Source organism: Rhinolophus hipposideros (assembly GCF_964194185.1).
Source record: "Rhinolophus hipposideros genome assembly, chromosome: 5".
Taxonomy (NCBI): domain Eukaryota; kingdom Metazoa; phylum Chordata; class Mammalia; order Chiroptera; family Rhinolophidae; genus Rhinolophus; species Rhinolophus hipposideros.
Genome location: NC_138051.1, coordinates 62,365,072 through 62,384,664, shown reverse-complemented (window position 1 = coordinate 62,384,664; position 19,593 = coordinate 62,365,072). Strand labels below are relative to the sequence as shown.

The 19,593-nt window shown below is 31.8% G+C and overlaps 1 protein-coding gene across 2 annotated transcripts in view; it reads left to right on the top strand.

Annotated features, from left to right (window-relative positions):
• ERO1A (endoplasmic reticulum oxidoreductase 1 alpha) overlaps nucleotides 1-19,593 on the top strand; it is a 62,342-nt gene that overhangs the window by 18,811 nt on the left and 23,938 nt on the right. For both annotated transcript variants that reach the window (XM_081047902.1, XM_081047901.1), the window contains exons 5-12: nucleotides 4,351-4,427; nucleotides 4,565-4,638; nucleotides 8,496-8,616; nucleotides 10,568-10,614; nucleotides 16,232-16,258; nucleotides 16,387-16,479; nucleotides 17,595-17,841; nucleotides 18,285-18,354. In XM_081047902.1, coding sequence (XP_080904028.1) covers nucleotides 4,351-4,427; nucleotides 4,565-4,638; nucleotides 8,496-8,616; nucleotides 10,568-10,614; nucleotides 16,232-16,258; nucleotides 16,387-16,479; nucleotides 17,595-17,841; nucleotides 18,285-18,354 — 756 coding nt within the window. The remainder of the gene's footprint in view (nucleotides 1-4,350; nucleotides 4,428-4,564; nucleotides 4,639-8,495; nucleotides 8,617-10,567; nucleotides 10,615-16,231; nucleotides 16,259-16,386; nucleotides 16,480-17,594; nucleotides 17,842-18,284; nucleotides 18,355-19,593) is intronic.

The following is a 19,593-nucleotide window of genomic DNA, read 5'->3' as shown; positions in this document are numbered from 1 at the left end:
TTATCCATGTATTGTCAGTCTGTTTCATTTGCTCCTCCCACTTCATTCTCCAAGTTACTTTATTTTTTTAAGTTTTTTTTAAAGATTGTTATTGGGGACAGGGAACAGGACTTTATTGGGGAACAATGTGTACTTCCAGGACTTCTTTCAAGTCAAGTTGTTGTCCTTTCAATCTTAGTTGTGGAGGGCACATCTCAGCTCCATGTCCAGTTGCTGTTGTTAGTTGCAGAGGTCGAGCCCATCATCCCTTGCGGGAGTCCATGAGTTGAACCAGCAACCTTGTGGTTGAGAACCCATTGGCCCATGTGGGAATCGAACTGGCAGCTTTCGGCATTAGGAGCACGGAGCTCTAATCGCCTGAGCCACCGGGCCGGCCCTCTCCCAGTTACTTTAAAGCCAATGTCAGAAAAATCATTTTGTTTACAAATACTTTATATATACCAGAGGGTGCCAAAAAAGTGTATACACATGACTTGTTCATCTTTTGTTATCGGTATATATTGAGTATTACAATTTTAATACAGTTTTTTCCTTTCTTAAAATGTGTAAACATTTTTTGGCACCCTTTCTATGTGTGCATATATATATATATATATACATATATATATGTGTATATATATATATACACACACATATACATGTATACATATCTCTGTGTGTATATATGTATATATATCTGTGTATGTGCGTATATATACATAATGTATATTTTATATATATATATATATATATATATATATATATATATGGCAAAAAGATACTTTAAAAACAATATCACTGTAGTCAGGCTTCAGATTTATCTAGTTGTTTCATAGGTGCCTTAATAGTTTGTTTGAAACAGGATTCAAACATATTCCACATACTGCATTTGGTTGTTGTGTCTTTTATGTTTCTTTCTTGCTCTTTTTTTAAATACGTTTTTAATTTTATAATACTTCTAGATTTATAGAAAAATTGTGAAGATAGTTCAGAGTTCCCATATACTCCATACTTAGTTTCCTCTATAATTAACATCTTACATTAGTATGGTACATTTATTACAATTAATGGACTGATATTGATACATTATTATTGACTAAAGTCCATACTTTATTCAGATTTCCTTAGTTTTCTTTTCCCCCCACATCCCTCCTTCTAAGACCCTTAGTTTTCTACCTAATGCCCTTTTTGTGTTCTAGGATACCATCCAGGATAGCAAATTACATTTAGGAGTCATGTCTCCTTAGGCTCGTCTTGACTAGGACAGTTTCTCAGAATTTCTTTGTTTTTGATAAGATGCTTTTAAGGAGTACTAACTAGTCAGGTATTTGTAGAATATCCCTCGCTTGGGATTTGTCTGATATTTTTCTCATGATCAGAGTGTGGATACGTTTTTCGGAGGAAGATCACAGAGGTGAAGTGCCATTTTCATCACATCACGTCACATCACGTCACGTCACATACTATGAACATGACTTATCACTGTTAATGTTAACCTTGATCACCTAGCTGAAGTAGTTGTCAGGTTTCTCCACCATCTTTGTACCCTTTCTCACCTTTCCATGCTGTATCCTTTGGGAGGAAATCACTACACACAGTACACACTTAAGAAGTGCTTTCTCTCCTTGAGGATATATCTTTTTGGAATTCTTCAGTATGGGAGATTTGTATTCTCTCTCTCTATTATTTATTATAGATTCTAAACTAATTTTGCTCATTTTAAATTCCATGTTTTCTTGTTCACACACAAAGAGTGAAGTCATAGCCAGCGTACTGGTTCCAATGGCAGAAGTTTGCACCTAGTTAAATATATCAGCTGTTTTGAACAGAAAATCATTAAATCCAAAAATTGTTTGATTTTTTTCCACTCGATGGACTCAAAGTAAAGCTTTTGGAAGTTCATTTTGTTGATGGGAAAACATTTGTCACTATACTGTGAATGCTAGTATAAATTCATTTAAAGTTCAAAATTGAAGACAAAATATTTGTTTTGTGGTGATAACACATACATGAATTTGATTAAAAACAGATGTCCTGGTAAAACGAATGTCCTTATTAAATCAAGAAATCTGTGGAACAGAAATGAATTTGCAATTTGTTAAGATACATATAATTCATAATTGTGTTCAAATACACTGTGATAGTTTACCAATTAACATAAAAGTAGTAATTGTCAAAATATATAAGTTTTTATGTAAATGATCATAAAATATTTGAGATGAAGCTAGTGGTGAAGAAAACATTACTATGGCAGGAGTCCTGTGTTTACTGTCCATCAGCAATCAGATTTTATAAATGTTTGAGCCCTTAAAGAACTATTTTGTAAAACAACCCAAGTATCCTGCAGTGGTATTGAAAATTTTTAATAAATGAGCCTCCTAAATATTGATTACAATTTGTTTAAAATCAATGGAAAGTCATTATTCAAAGTATCAATGAGTAGAATGCTTAAAAAAAAAGTCAGCTTTTGAAGGTTTAGCAAATTGCAATTTTTATAACAAAGCTTATAAACAAAAACCTTGACATTTATTCCTAATACAAAAATGAGGGAAGAATTGAACATGTTAAGTGGGGAAAGTTCAAATGGTACACCAGGTTTAATTCTGACATTTTATAGTTGTCTTTACTTCTAGGAAGCCTCCTTTTGATGAAACTTGCTTTTAATGGATAAATTTATATTCTGACCTAAAATAGAATGAATTTAAGAACGATTACAATTTTGTAAAATGTATATTTGTTAAAACATTTAAAATAATACAAAAAATAGAGACAACTTATTTGATGAGTTTTTTTCTTAAATTTTTTTTATTGAAGAAATGTACTTTGGAGGCAGAAGAATAGGACTTGTCAAAATATTTGGGCAAAGATATTTTCACATTTTTACCCATAAAGAGAATGTTTTCTCAATTAAAAATTATATCTGCAGAGCAGAGTCAATTGAAGGTATTGATCATTTCAAATTGATTACCCATAAAAATAACTTTGACAAAGATCATGGGAAATTTCATGAAAATTTAAAAATAAAGACAAATTGAAAAAAAATTTTTCTTCAGAAAAATGCCAATGACATAGTATGCGACAGATGTGACTGAATGAAACTGATGAAATTATTAAATAGGAACTCAGAATAATTTATTTTGTATAACTTATGTTTTAATATTCAGATAATTACAAAAAAGTTAAAATTCTTTTGTTTTAAGACACATAAATATGCTATTTTTGAGCAAATTTTCTTCATTTTTTGATATGTATTTTAAACTTTTTATTTTGAAATGATTTCCAACTTATAGACAAGTTACAAGATTAGTATAAAGACATTTTATGTACTCTTCATACAGATTGACTAATTTTAGTATTTTGCCTCGTGTTTTTAGTATGCTTTTTCTAAATACATATTTTTATTAATTTCTGAACCACTTTAGAGTTGGTTGAATATTCATATCATTCTTTTACCCCTTAATACTTAGTTACGTATGAAAGAATTTTATTTTTGAAAATAGTTTTTGAATAGGTCAGCCAGTGTAATCAAAGTTGTTATTTAGTATATAAATGTTTCAAAAAAGTTATATAATTTCGGTTATTTTAATGTTCCCTTTTATTCTCAAAAGTGTCCTAGTCTGGACCGTCATTTGCAAAGACATCCTAACAATAAGTGTATAATAAGCACTCAATATGTATTTGTTGAGTGATTGAGTCTGTGGCCTCTTGTTTCCAGTGTTGTCTTTCAGCTATGAGGCGGTGCTGACTAGTGTGTTGTGAAGTGTTATAATCCATACTCACTTCCCCTGTGCCACATACACACCTCTGCAAACATATATAAAGGGATTTAGACATTGAGAAGAGATGTGGCTGGTAAAAAATATATTTTAAAGACCTAAGATATTGGAATACTTTTTATAAGACTTGGTAGGCTCCAGGGCATTTTTAGAATTATGCCATTTAGTGTCGTATGGACCTTAGACTCACATGATCTAGTTCAACCACTTATTTTATAGAAAACTGGTGCTCATTATTAGGCCATTAGAAAAGTGGGACATTGTCTCATGACTCATTGCCTAGTGACTTCCTTAAACTTCGAAGAGTTTCTTAGCGAAGATTTTAGTAATGAGTGATTGGAACTATATTCTTTTGTGTGTGACCATAATAGTAAATGTGTTCTCCAACAAAAACAAGGGCAAAGTCATCTATTTATTTTTTAGCTTCAGGAGCAATGTGAGGGCTTAATTAATTAATTAATTTTTTTTTAAGTTTTGAAGCCAAGGAGATGGATGGTACCAGGTATAAAAGAATCTCAAAGAACTTCGAAATTCTTATTTTTAAGTTTTAAAAATGCAGTAAGTTATATTCTATTTATTCCACTTTTCATTTTAGTATTCTGAAGAAGCCAATAATCTCATTGAAGAATGTGAACAAGCTGAACGACTTGGAGCTGTGGATGAATCTTTGAGGTTTGATTTTTTTTTTTTTTGGTAGTAGTAGTAGTAGTAGTAGTAGTAGTAGTAGTAGTAGTAGTAGTATTTTATGTTTTTTCATGTGAAATATTAACTTAAAAAAAAAAGAATAACACTATTATCTTTGTTTGAAGTGAGGAAACGCAGAAGGCTGTTCTTCAGTGGACCAAGCATGATGATTCCTCAGACAACTTCTGTGAAGCTGATGGTACATATTTTTTATATTATGCATTTTGTTTAAAATTGTACCTAAAAAAACACCCAATTCTTTTAAAATGAATTTTAAAAATTCAGTTTTTGTTTGGCAGTTTCTCAAAAAGCTAAACATGGAATTACCATATGACCTAATAATTCAACTCCTAAGAATATACCAAAAAGCACCGAATACAGGGAAACATTTTTTACACCCATGTTTATAGCATCATTATTGAAAACAGCCAAAAGATGGAAACAACCCAAGTGTCCATGAATGGATGAATGGTACACAGGGTAGCACATACACACAATGGAAGACTATTTAGTTATAAAAAGAAGTAAAGTACTGATAGATGCTACAATGTAGGTTAACCTTGAAAACATTGTGCTAAGTAAAATAAGCCAGACACAAAAGGACAGATATCCTATGATTCCATTTATATAAAATAGCTAAAATAGGTAAATTGATAGATACAGAAAGTAGATTAGAGTTTACCAAGAGTTGGAGGGAGGGAGGATGGGGTGCTTTTCTAAGTGGTTACAGAGTTTATGTTTGGGGTCATAGAAGTTTAGAAACAGTGGTGATGGTTGTACAACATTATGAATGTAATTAGTGCCACTAAATTGTACACTTGAATATATGTAAAATGGTGAATTTTATGTTATTTATATTTTACCACAATAAAAATGTTTAAAAAGAAAACTCAGCATTAAATGTCAGCTATACTTAAAAAATATAGTATATAGTCACAGGATGTAAAGTACAGTATGAGAAATATAGTCAATAGTACAGGAAAATCTATGTACTGTGTCAGATGGTAGTAGACTTGTTGGGTTTATCACTTTGTGAGGTATCTAAATGTCTAATCACTAAGTTGTTTTGTACACCTGAAACTAATAATAAAAAAAGAAAAATGAAAAATCAGTTTTTGGAAAAAACTCACCTCTTGAGTTCTACAGTTCTAGTAATATATATGTATATATATACATATATATAATTTTTGTAATATATATAGGCATTTGCATAAATAGCTCAAATGTAGAGATTGTACAAACCTGCTTCTAATTTACTTGCATTGGCTTATTAAATAGTTTCCTTAATGATCATCCATGCTACTTTTGGAAAAGAGAATGATGACCCATGAGTTGTATCTACTACATCTAAAGCTAAGGCAGAGGGCTGGTGCTATTAAAATATAGGCAATCTAGAACCCATTAGAACTCTGATCAAGATTTATGGATTCTCTGATTCTTCCTTTCCCAAGTGTCTTCCTTTTTATAGTGTCTAGCCTTTTAACTGGCTAAACAACATCAAATCAAACTGAGTTTTGGTATTCTTCTATGGCTCTTTTGGAGCAGATTAATAAACTTTTAAAACATTAGTGAAAAGAATGATACAGATCATTTTAATTACAATCAAAAGAGGAAATCTGCAATTCTCTCTCCACACCCCCCAAAAAGGGGGAAGAAAAAGAGAAAGTACTTATTTTTAATTTTGTGGCTTCTTTTTGGGAAAAAAGAAGAGAAATATATGCTTTCCTTAATATAAAACATGACCATGTTTTGGCACATTTATATATATAATCCTTTATTCCTAATTCCAAAATCTGAAAACTCTGAAAAGTAAATATTTTTCTCCTGAGTTTAGCATAGATTCATTCAGTGTGAATATTTATGTATTTCACAGTAGAAATATTTATGTGTTGCTACCCTAGTCCCTACTGGAGTAGTAGTCAATATATGTTACATGTATTTTCTAAAATTTGAAAAGTTATAAATTCCAAAAGACGTTTCACCCCGGGGATGCTGGATAACAAGTTGTAGACATACCAAGATTTAGATTAGTAAAGAAAGGAAGTTAATAGTCTCCCAGCCCCCTAATTTTGCCATCTTTTCCACAGGATTCTTTGGCCTAAACAGTGCTATGTGAGATAAAATTAAACTGATAACAGGCAGCACATTTTTTTTTTTTTTTGGTTAGGCCTGCAACGTTAGAGAAAGAATGCTATTAATAATACTTTAACGTCTAGGTGTTAATAAAGTATCCTTTTGAGACAACATGCATACATTTATGTAGCAAAGACTGAGACTCAATAATTCACTTCTTATATGGTGGAGTTCTTGTGGATCACTTGTCTGTTCGTATTTGTTTATTTTGTTAAAGGAGGATGACTATTTAAAAAGAAAGGACAGCTTTATAAGGACTAAATAATTTATGTATATGGTACATGAAGTTTAGAAGGTATTTTATAAATCTAAATTAGAAATTTGAGTTTTGACATCTGGCAAAATATGGTTATAGTAACTTAAAATAAAAAAAAGTTGGGAGACATGAATTTATCATAAGTAAAATTATGAGGCAACTAGTGTTTATCTCTAATTAGGTACAATATGAAAAATTTTAATCATTTCTTGGTGGTTAGTTTTCTGTCTTAAAGTATATGCTGAGCATTATTCATATATTTTAAGAATCAGGGTTATTTTTATGAATTTATTATAATTTGCTACCCTGTGCATTACTTTCACAGTTATAGCTAGATGCTGTCACTGTGTTGCTTCTAGAAGCAAATTTCCCCCTAATTTATGCCCCCAATATACTATGAATTGGGGTAAAAATAACCGAGCTTAGTTTTATTTTTGTTTTCGTCTTTTTTTTTTTTTTTTCAGTAAGTAGGTACTAGTGAAACCTTGATGGACTCTCTTATTAGCATCTTCCTGCTGAGATTTTTGTCCTCGCCTTTGGTTGTGTTAAGGCCATTTTTGCCCATTTCCTCATTCTTTGTTGGTTCATATTGTTAAGCTTTCTAGATGAGTACAGTATTGCTATACTATTAAATAATTTCCCAGAGCCACTGGGAAAGAGTGACTAAAGCCACCCTTTTCTCCTTTTTGGTTTTGAATTTATAATACATATATAAATTTATAGAACATGTGAGAAAGCAATATCCGACCATTTTTCGTGTTTTTTACATATATACCCGTAATTGACTTTTTTAAAATAGTGTTTACCTTTTCATTTTATTAGCTAACCTTTTTACTTAAAATTTTGACTGTAAAATGTTCTATTAAGATACATTGTAAGTAACATCAGTTTACCACTAGCTAGTATTTATTATTGTCTATGATTGTGCTAAGCACTCTGCACATAGAAACTCATTTAAGTCTCACAGTAACACTATGAGTACTATCCCCATCTTACAAATGATGGCACAAGGCGTAGAGAATTGACATAACTTGCCAGGGTTACGCATTGAATAACTAGTGGGGCCTGGATTCTGACGCAGGCACTTTGACTCTGGAGCCCATGCTTTTAACTGCTCTGCTCTGTTGAGATAGCTTCCAATTTTCTCTTTTATAAATAATGCTGACACAAATGTCATCCATCCTGCATATGACTTTTTGCATATCTAGGCTTATATGCCGTGGGGACAGCTTTGTAGTGGATTCTGATGGTGCGCATGTAAGAAGGATGTATTTAGTAACAACGGTGTATGGTACCAACTCTTCTTCCTTTACCTTAGTTACCGATGAACTACTGAAGTTAATGTGGAGGGAAATGTAAAGTATCTTTTTTGTCCAGAGAGCTTATGAAAATTGAATTGCCACGTTTCTTCGATTCTAAAATTCGCATATTCCTATTTTTGACCATTCCTAAAAGCTGCATGCTTTTCCACCAGTGTGTATAGTTATTGTGGCTGTGTTAGTTCTTCCCTCTTTTCCCTCTTATCTTTCTCCTGAAAAATCGTCTTGAAATCCCTGAGGCATTGATACATTTGTGGTGCCTTAGAAGCAATGGAATACGATCTTGTACACTAGGTTTATAAGGTAACTGAAGCAAAGAAATGTTTAATAAAACATTTTGTTTTACAGACATACAGTCTCCTGATGCTGAATATGTAGATTTGCTCCTTAATCCTGAGCGCTACACCGGATACAAGGGACCAGATGCTTGGAGGATATGGAATGTCATTTATGAAGAAAACTGTTTTAAGTATGTATCATTTTCATTTAGAAAATTTTGTAAGATGTACTGGTTTCTCTTTATAAACAAATAAACAAAATCCTAAAGATTTAAAAATGCAAATCAAATTCACTTTGTTAAAGGTTGTATTGGGATATAGAAACATACTTATTCATTAATCCAGTTCTCCTCTGGGGAAACATGTAGACATGTTTCAACAGATACTTTTTTCTTCTTTAAAAGACAGAATAGTATTAGACTTTTATGGGAGTATTGTAGGCACTTAAAAAATGTTTCTTGACTGGATTATAGAATCTTATTTTATAGATGAGGTAACAGAGCCAGAGAGATTTACTTCATTGTCCAAGATCATATAATTAGTGGCAGAGAATAGATTAGAATATATCATGCTAATTCTCTTTTTGGTGCCTTATACTCCTCTTTTTGTGGCTATAGTTATTTTACCTGCTTTAAAGTTAAATTAATTTCACAGAATAATTATAATAGCTAACACTTTTGAGCACTCACCGTGTGCCCGGCATTGTGCTTGTTAAGCATGTTACATACATTTTCTCCTCCAGTCCTTGCAATCACCCTTTGTTCTAATTGTCGCTGTTTGCAGTTAGAGAAACAGGGATTTGGAAAGCTGATTTTAAGTGATTTGTCCAGTGTCAAAGATGTTGTAAATGGAAGAATCCACTTTATACTCTTAAACACCATAATGGAAGCAGTCAATTTGATCACTGGGTGACTGACTGACACATGCTTCAAGTTCACCCATATGAGAGGTTCTAGGCTCTAAACAATGTGCTTATTGGTTTTTGGAAATAATTTGTGTGTGTGTGTGTGTGTGTGTGTGTGTGTGTGTGTGTTATTCTGTCTCAGAGATTGGGGGCGAATTCCGGGAAAATCTTTGGAGTTTCAGATATGGAGATAATACAGTTCACTTTTTATAAGTCACATATAAACATTAGAGATCAGTAAGTATGCTTATACAAATAAATGTCAGACTGTTTCTGTTTTGACTTGAGGAATTGTTCCAGTTTGGGACATGGAGAGTCTTTATTATTTACTCTTTTCTGCCATGTGTTTGATTTAAATTCTCTTGTCTATTATTCAGAATGTTTGGTTTACTGACTTACTGTAAAGGTGTTTTTTTTTTTTTTTTAAGAGTGAACTAAAATAGAGCCCAAATGAAACATTTGTCAGATTTGTATTAGTTTTATAGTTCTTTTCTAACTAATTTATATCATGTTTTCCACAATATTTCTAAAATATAAACAATGCATGAGGCACTAAATTGAGTATGTTCAATTATAGCATATATGTTCAGTTCTCAAAATGTCTCAATTTGTGCAAATTTGTAAAATTTAAATAATGGACATTAAAACAATCCTGACACTTTACTAGTGATACTAATTAATATTTATTTTGAGATTTAAAAGCCCTTTAGTGACACATGCACTCTCTTTTTTCTTATTAAAAAATACCTTCTATTGAAATTATAATTTTTTATTGAAATTATAACCTAAGTGGAAAATAATCCACCCACAGTTTTTTTCCTTTTTTATTTTAATGCTTGTATTGGATATTTATATTTTTTGCTTGTTTGTCTTTCAGTAAGGAGTACACTTTGTGCCATACAAACACACATATGTGTGTAATATACACACATACTAGCGACTCTAGGAGAAGAGCTTGAGTGGTATTTTTAATTCCTTTGTTTGAAGAAGTGATTAGGAAATGACTTTCTGGCTGTTACAGTGGGAAAAGATCAGAAACTATTATCACTAAAACAAATAACAACCACCTTCCCTTAAAGCAATTAGAGAAAACTAAGTATTTTATAAGCTCAATAAAACAATTTGATTTTGGATATAGTCATTCAGAAACTTTCTGAGATAATTTCACTGTTACTTAAATGATTATAACATGATAGGTAACATATTTATGTTTTATATTTTAATTCTTCTGTTTCTAGGCCACAGGCAATTAAAAGACCTTTAAATCCTTTGGCAGCTGGGCAAGGTGAGTTATTTATTTGCACTGTTATGTTATTTATCAGCTAGTGAACTTTGGTTAGAAGGAAAGGGAAGGCAAGATATGGGTTGGCAAGAGCACCTGAGATCATATATTCCTGTTTCTAAAGAATTTATGTTTCATCCTTGCAGAGAAGTTCGTGTTTAATATACTCTTCAGTAAGAAGTATTTTTGTAGTAAAGTACAGAAGTTCATAGTATTAACTATCATAGGATGAAGATTAGGTTACATATGTATTCTATTCATTTTTACAGACTGTGTGTTCAGTTTTTCTACTATATTTACTCATTTTCTAGTTAAATGAATGTGCAAAAAACTTCTGCCTCAAATCTTTCTCCAAACTTAAAATTATGGTATATATTGGGAGTCTGATTTCAAATTCACATGTCTTTATATATCATTAACATTTTTCATTTTCTACTTACACTAAAGGTCTGGCCCCAATGCTTCCTTTTCCACAAAACTTCCCCTGATGTTCCTAATTGGAACTATTCTCTCCTCCTTATGCAGTGATGTTATGTCATGTTTTGTTTCTTATACAGCCCTTTTCACTGTGTAGCATAATTTTATTATTATTTATATATCTGTTGATCTACGCTAGTACTTTGGACATATGGGCAACATGTATTGCTTTCATCTTTTAATCTAGAGCCTGGAACATCACATAGGGAGTAATTTGTTAGATAAATGATCAATGAATGTTGCCCTCCTCATTTAATGGTCTTGTCTACAATAGTGAAAGTCACATGTTCCTTCAACAAATGACTACCCATCATTTAATATGTGTTAGGCACCGTCTCGGTGGAGAGGGGATGTAAAATTGAAATTCACAAACCCTTTCCCAGTCTATGATAGGCAGTTATAATATCCCTGTTCTCTGAATATGTGTTTACTGATGAAATCTTTGATGTACTTTCAGCATTTTTTAAATTTATTTGAAAAGCTGCTGATCTCGTATGGTCCATAAACATAAATTTCCTCTGGAAATTTTCCTCTGAAAAAGTGGTGAGATTGCATCATTCCCTAATGTAGGCACACTTATCTTCCTTAGGTTAGAAAGAAGGAACATCTTTAAACAAGGCTTTTGGTCTTATACAGAGTCACCTATGGTAACTCAGTGGAAACTATTGATTTAATATCAGATGAAATGCAAATTCCTAGACAAGAGGTGATCTTGACTATGGACTCACATTATGGTCTGATAAATTGATTAAACACCCTCACTTCTCTTAAAGATAAATGGGAACGATTTAAATGTTTATCATTAGGGAACTGGTTAAATGATTTATGGCATATTCACATAATAGAATACAGCCATTATAAATGTTGCTGAAAATTTGTATTCATTTATATCAGTATGATTGATAGCACACTGAGGGAAAGCAGGTATCAAAGCATTATACAGTATGTAAAAACATAATATAATATCTAAATATCCATACACAAAGCAAAAGGACATTTACCAAAGTATAAATGGTACTGATTTTTTGAGCAGAAGGAGTTATAGATGATACTCTTTATTTCATCTGTGTTTTTTTAAACATATATTTGCAATGAGCATATGTTACTTTAATAATCAAACAATGATGGCATTCAATACAAGTACAAAATGAAGATAATTTTTCAATAGTGAATGAGCAGCTGCATACAAACTGCTGAGTTCTGCATAATTTAAATCTTACACATGGTCTCTAAAAATATTCCTGAATAGAGTAAAATTTTATGTCAGTCTGGAGGTTTCAAAGCAATAATACAAATCTGTAGCAGAAACAATGTTACAGCTTTAGGATAAATAAATGTGGAAAATAACCATAAATCCTTAAGACATTTAAGATACTCTCAGATGATAGATTAGATTTTTCTCTCTTGTTAGTCCATATTAAATCTTGTATGAACTGAAAATACTCTTTATTCGGGCTCTTGGAGATGATGCCGTTTAGTCAAATCAGGCATAATTCCTATCATCAAACAGAAGTGTTTCACAGATTTTGCTTTGGTGGATGAACTGATGGACAAAAACTAACCATTATAAAAAGTTTTATTTTTATGAAAGTATAGCATTTTAAAAGGGGCATCTGGAAGGAGTTTATGATAATAAACATTTTGTTTCGTTTTTCAGGGAAAAGTGAAGGTAAGTAGAATTTCTTTATCCTACATTACATACTGAATTTCTTACATGTTCAGATGTTTATTTTCAAAAAATTATTTTCTTTTCACATCTGAGCCTCAGAAGAGGTTAATTTTCATTTCTTTATCTAAAATTCTGGAGGTAAAAGTACAGGTTAAGGGAAAATGACTGTGCCTGGGATCAGGCAATAGAGACAGCCTGTCTCACTCAGCTCTAATAATTCACTTGTGCATTTTCCACTGCATGTGGAAGGCAGGCATTTCCCTGGGCCTCTATCAGAGTAAACACCCTCTCTTTTACTGGTTAGACTCTAGGATCTGCTGGGTCTTATATAGGAAGGTTCTAGGCTTGATCAGAGTGTTGATCTACTGGCTTCTAAGGCTTATGCTGACTCTTGGGTGTAGGTATCATTGCCAACTCTTTAATTGTAGTGTCAGAAATTTTAACACATTTTCAGTTTACTTTTTTATTTTTAGAATCTGTTTGCTTTATGACTGAGATCGGAATGATTTTGGTTATTTTTAAGGCCATGTGTTTAACAATATGAAAAGACTAAGCAGTACTTATCTTTAGTCCAGCTAGATTAAATTGCTAAATATGAAGTCTTTCCTCTTCCTCAAAATTCTCTATCTTCTGAACATTATTTTTATGAGTTGCTTTTGCATTATGTCTTAATAACAATACTAAAATCTGATAACATTGCTATTTTATTATTATACTGTATATTATAGTAATGGTAGCGGCTAAATAAAATATGGAATCAACTGTACTATTTGGAATTGAAATTTATTTAGCTGTAAGATCATTTTTCCCAAGATACCTCATATTTTGTTATTGTTAGTGGTGATCCTATAATTTTCAGTTTGAGTAACCTTATTCTACCTTGGTGTTCCTAGTTCTATGCCATATTCTAGCTACATCAGAGGCTCTTTTGGCTTTTTCAATACTATTTGAAGATATCAACCTGTCTCTCATCAAAGAAAAGATTGTTAACCTGTGGAGGCTGTCCTTAGAGAAACTCTTATTTATGACTATAAGTATTCATTTTGGTCAAACATGAAAAGGTTATCTCTGACAGTTGTCATAGTAGGTGATTATCTAACTGGATCACCATCAGGTCAAGTTGAGAATAGCTACTTTAGGATTATAAAGTGAAATTGAAAATTTCATCAGCAGGCTACGTCTCAAACAATATTATAACTCCTGCTCCCTTCCCCCTCTCACCAATTCGTGGTCCAAAACGTGAAAGAAAAATCTAAAGGTTTTTATGAGGAAACACATCCCTTGTAATCCCACAACCTACAAATAATTGATAATGGCTAAGTCTACGTGCCAGCACGCTTCTAAGCAATTTACAAATACGATTTCATGTAATTCTTCTAACAATTCTAGGAGGTATTATTTTTATCTCCATTTTATAGACAAGGAAAAATGAGTCCCAGAGTGGTTTAACAACTTAGCTAAACTCATACGACTTGTAAGTAGCAAATTTGTATTCAGATCAGGCAGTTAGGCTCCAGGATGCATGTTCTTAGTTACTGCCTCATATTGCTTCTCTGTTAACATTTGACAATAATTATTATTTACATATGTATTTTTATAATAGATCTATATATTTATAGTTTTATATATTATTCCCATGTCTACTTGCTTCCTTAGCCCATGTCTTAATCAGCTCAGGCTGCTCTAACAAAATACCCTGGACTGGTGCCTTAAACAAAAGACATTTATTTTCTCACAGTTCTGGAGGCCAGGAAGTCCAAGATCAAGGTGCCAGCAGATTTGGTTCTTGGGGAGGGCCTGTATCCTGGTTTTCAGATAACTGTCCTTCTTGCTGTATCCTCACATGGCACAGAGAGAAAGAGCTCTTCTTATAAAAGCTCTTCCTCTTCTTATAAAGACACTAATTCCATCATGGGGACCCCACTCTCATGACCTCAACTAAACCTAATTACCTCCCAAAGGCCCCATCTCCAAATACCATCACTTGGGGGATTAGGGCTTCAACACATGAATTTTAGAGGGGGATACAAACATTCATCCATAACAGTTTAGGTTTCTAGAAATGGATTTGCTAGATCAAAGGATAGGGACATTTTTGGCTCTTGATACATATAACCAGATTGCATTTTGTCATTGAAAGGATGTGCTAATTTACACCCCTTCTAAGCAATGTATCAGCTCGTTTTACCTGATCCTTGTCAGCATTAAATATTATCATATTTTTATCTTTACTGTTAAAAGTGGTATGTCTATAATTTTAATTTGTATTTTTTATTACTAGTTAGACTGAGCAATTTCTGTTATTACCATTTGTAGTTTTTCTTTCGTGAATTCTCTATTCATATTATTTGCTCATTTTCAATGGGCATTTTAGCATTCTTATTCTGTTTATGAGCTTTTTATATATTTAGGCTATTATTCCATTGTTGTATTTGCAACATACATTGTATCCACTTTGTTGTTTGCAATTTGCTTTTGTTTGTGAAGTTTTCTGACAAACAGATGTTTTAAGTTTTCAAATAGTCTAATTTATTGCTATTCTCTTTGTTATTTCTTCCATTACTTTTACGCTTGTTTGGTTCATATTACTATAAGCAACTTTAGTCAAAAGAACTGTATACTACAATGTCATCTCTAACAAATGCATACTTAAAATCTTTACATAGTCATAATTATTTCTTAGACATTTTTATATATTGTTTCAAATAAACATTTTCATGTACTGTCATTTTCCATATTCTTGTTTTAAGTTTTATATTATTCTGCCATGTTAACTAGTTATATAGTATTCTATCATGTTAACGTAGGCATTATTGTACATTTTGATTATTGTAGGGTTTAAAAGTTACATATAACCATCTTTCTATAAATTATACTCCCTTCCCTGCATTTGAGTTATTTCTTTATAGTTCTACAGTAGTTCTAATTATATGGACAGTGATATTCTTTGGTCATAGAATATAAGTGATATTTGGTTTTTGTAACATTTCTACATTTCTTTGATTTTCTCTTTTGAAATATTGAATGGCATACAATACCATGAGTTACATACAAATAATACACCTCCAATTCCACTTTATAATTTTTATTTACTTTTCAAGTTTAAAAAACTATATAATGAGTTCTTAATTTTCATAGCATGAGCTGTTATCAAAGCTAAGTATTTTTCCATGTGTTGATTGACCATTTAAATTCTGACCTCCTATAAAATACTTTATTTGGAAAGTTATGAGAGTGGGGCTACCGAAGGCAATGTGGAAGCTTTCTAAAGACTGAACAGGAGAGTGGGACCTAACCGTATCCTTACCAAGAACACCTCTCCTTTGGAGAAATTGCAAATAAAATTTGGCCCTTTTGTTAAACAATCTTTAAATCACTGTTTGGCACGCATTTGCTGTAATATATTTAAACTTTTGAAAAATTTAAATTTTGGCATTTTTACAATCTTGTGACTTATTTTTCTTTTAATTTCAGAGAACACTTTTTACAGTTGGCTAGAAGGTAATTGGAAACTTCTAAACAAATTTAAATGATAAAAATTTTTCTCATTTTTAAAGACGTATGAAATTAATTTTATGAGTTTACAAGTTTCATATATGAAATTTCTATTTCCAAATTACTTTTTTTAGGCCTCTGTGTAGAAAAAAGAGCATTCTACAGACTTATATCTGGCCTACATGCAAGCATTAACGTGCATTTGAGTGCACGATATCTTCTACAAGGTATGTCCCATTCACTTTTATTCACTTTACCACACTTATTTTCAGGTATTCTTCAAATTTTTTTTTGTATTCACCTGAATGGGAAAAATTGATCCTATTGAATATTAGGCAGAAAAAATTCATATTTAAATGGTAGTAATCAGGTTTATAAGAAAGAGACACTGTAGCAGCTATAGGGTATAAAAGAATTGGAAGGAAAAAAGGAAAAGTGATGTTACAAAGTGTCAAGATGACTTAGTAATGCGATTATCTTTGAGGTTCTCCAAGAAATGTAAATAGATTTCTATTACTTTTAACTGCCTTTAGATGTAGGACTATTTTGCCTTGAATGCAACATACAACTTTGTAATTACACCACATGGGTCACTGAATTTATTAGGTTATGCATATTAAAAATCAATCCTATAGCAAAAAAAAATGGTAGTAATCAGGAATATAGGACTATAGATACTAAAAATTCAGCATTACCTTAGCTCTTCACCTCCTCATAAGAAACTGCTCAAAATTGTACATATCACTTTGGAAATGTTCTTTTGTTGTGGGAATTAAAATAGCCCCTAATAGCACAGTTTGTTACTCATTAGAAATTACTGTATCAGAACTCTTTTATTTGTGTGCCAGCTTCAGGCCTGGAGTTTAATGGGTAAAAGCATTTTCTGCTGTGCATTATGCTTTAAGAATGTTATTGAAAAATTAGACCATGGTTGATTTTCATCAGTAACATATTTCTTCTGGAATTAAAGTATTTCTTAGGTCTTAGAAAGAAAATATAGTAACCTTTTTAAATAATAGGGCTTGAAACTCAGTAATTTCAGATAGTCATTTTTTTAAATTGTGTATTTTGGTTTTATAAATGTTTATATTCAGAAATTTGATTTTTATTAAACCTTGTTTCTCTGTAAAACATTTATTTTCCTTTTATGGGTGGGTTCTAGAAAATAAAATAATACAGAACTATTAAAGGCTAAATTATGTAAAACAGTTTTCTTGGTTATATTATATATTTTAAAATATAAAATGAAATTAAATTCTGTAGGCATACATAACCTAAGTAAAATGAAACTTACTTAATTTTAAAATTCAGTTTTTAATATTTAATTCCTTTTTCTTCTCAGATACCTGGTTGGAACAGAAATGGGGACACAACATTACAGAATTTCAGCAGCGGTTTGATGGAATTTTGACTAAAGGAGAAGGTCCAAGAAGACTTAAGAACTTGTATTTTATCTACTTAATAGAATTAAGAGCTTTATCTAAAGTGGTACCATTCTTTGAACGCCCAGATTTTCAGCTCTTCACTGGAAATAAAGTTCAGGATGCAGAAAACAAAATGTTACTTCTGGAAATACTTCATGAAATCAAGTAAATTATATAATAGAACATATACATTAATAGAGGAGTGACAAGTGGGATCATTTAAAGAAAGGAAAACTATTTAAAAAATAATTAAAAGCTATTTTTGCTTATAGGTCTTTCAGAATTGAGTTTTGTTTTTGTTTTAACCTGCTTTCTAAAAGGCACGTATTTTCAGTTTTAAGAGTCATTCTTTCAGTATATGATACCTGCATTATTTTCATATTTAGTTGAACAGGTTGGGTTTGGAGCCAAAATGCTACTATATTATGGGGTCAGCTTTTAGATTTGAAGGTAAGAATTTGTGTGGGTGGACCAGAGTATTGTTTTTACTTTACTTTCTACTCTACTTTAATTATATTATTCACCACTGACCAGCAAAGTGTTATATTAGCAGGACTTCTAATATTTTATAATATATAAAAATGAATATTTTGTGTTTTAAAATGCAGGTCATTTCCTTTGCATTTTGATGAGAATTCACTTTTTGCTGGGGATAAAAAAGAAGCAAACAAACTAAAGGTAATTATTTCATACTGTAATTTAATATTTAACTACAAACTCTTATGCAGGTTTAACTATAGGCCCATGTTTTTATATACTTACCAATAAATCTTAATATACATTCTTAAATTATATGAGAAATCAGAGTCATAATCTTTCTTTTCCTCAAAAAAAGGAAGTCCAGTGTCAGGTCCAACTTAAGATCTAGTTTGTGTTACGTTCAAAAGAACAACTGAAAATCTGTGTGTCACTGCACACTTTACAGATGGCTTTCATATTGATAGTCTCATGCAACAGAGACTATAAATTAAAGGAGAAGGATCTACAGCACAAGTGGCAGTACTTGTCTGTCTTGGGCTGAAGAGAATTCTTAAAATGGTTTTGGTTAAATTGGAAAGATCCTCTTTAGGGAGAGGGGGCCCAGTGATGTTTTGTCATTCATCTTACTCAGTGGGAGTTAAAGGCATTTCGGGATACCAGCATGCAGTTGTGGACAGAACAGAAGACTTCATACCCCACAAAATGGGGTTTGGTTTTTGCCTTGCCTCTTTTTAAAAAATCATTTATTTGTTTATTTACTTTTTAATTACAGTTGACCTTCAGTATTATGTTAATTTAGGCTTACGATTTGCCTTGCCTCTTAATAGAGATATAACCTCAGGCAAGACCATCTTTGTGTATATTTGAATCAAAATACTACAAATATAAACTATTACTAGGAAGATTTATTAAAAGCTCCCTATGTGCAGAGCACGGTTTTTGTCCTTAAAGGGAGAGACAGCGCCTATCCTCAAGGGATTTCTAGCCTATTTGGGGAGCCAAATAAAATTACATTACTCTTCTCTGTGACAAAGCTATAGGTAAGTAAAGACAGGTGGGCTTCGGGAGCACTGGGCTTCATCTGATTTTATCCTAATATTTATAGCAATCTTCCCCTGTTTCTTATTCTTTGATTCTTTCTGTAAGGAAAGAACCTGATTTTATGCAGCTTACAAACAAAATACTTTTTGCACTCAGTTTTTTGCTGTTAGATAATCGTTATTTTTGACCTCCCATCTACCTCCTACTTAAAACATTCTTGCTAGAAATGCATACCTCAGTGCTTATATAACTCCCCAAAAGCTTCCAGGAACTTAGAAGTGAGGGGGAAGATGCTGTAATAAGACTTTTTTCCCTACTATTTTCAACATCTTCCTTATTTTTAGGATACTCCTGTTTTATTGAAGTGTGTTTTGGCCTCTATTCTTTTTATATTGT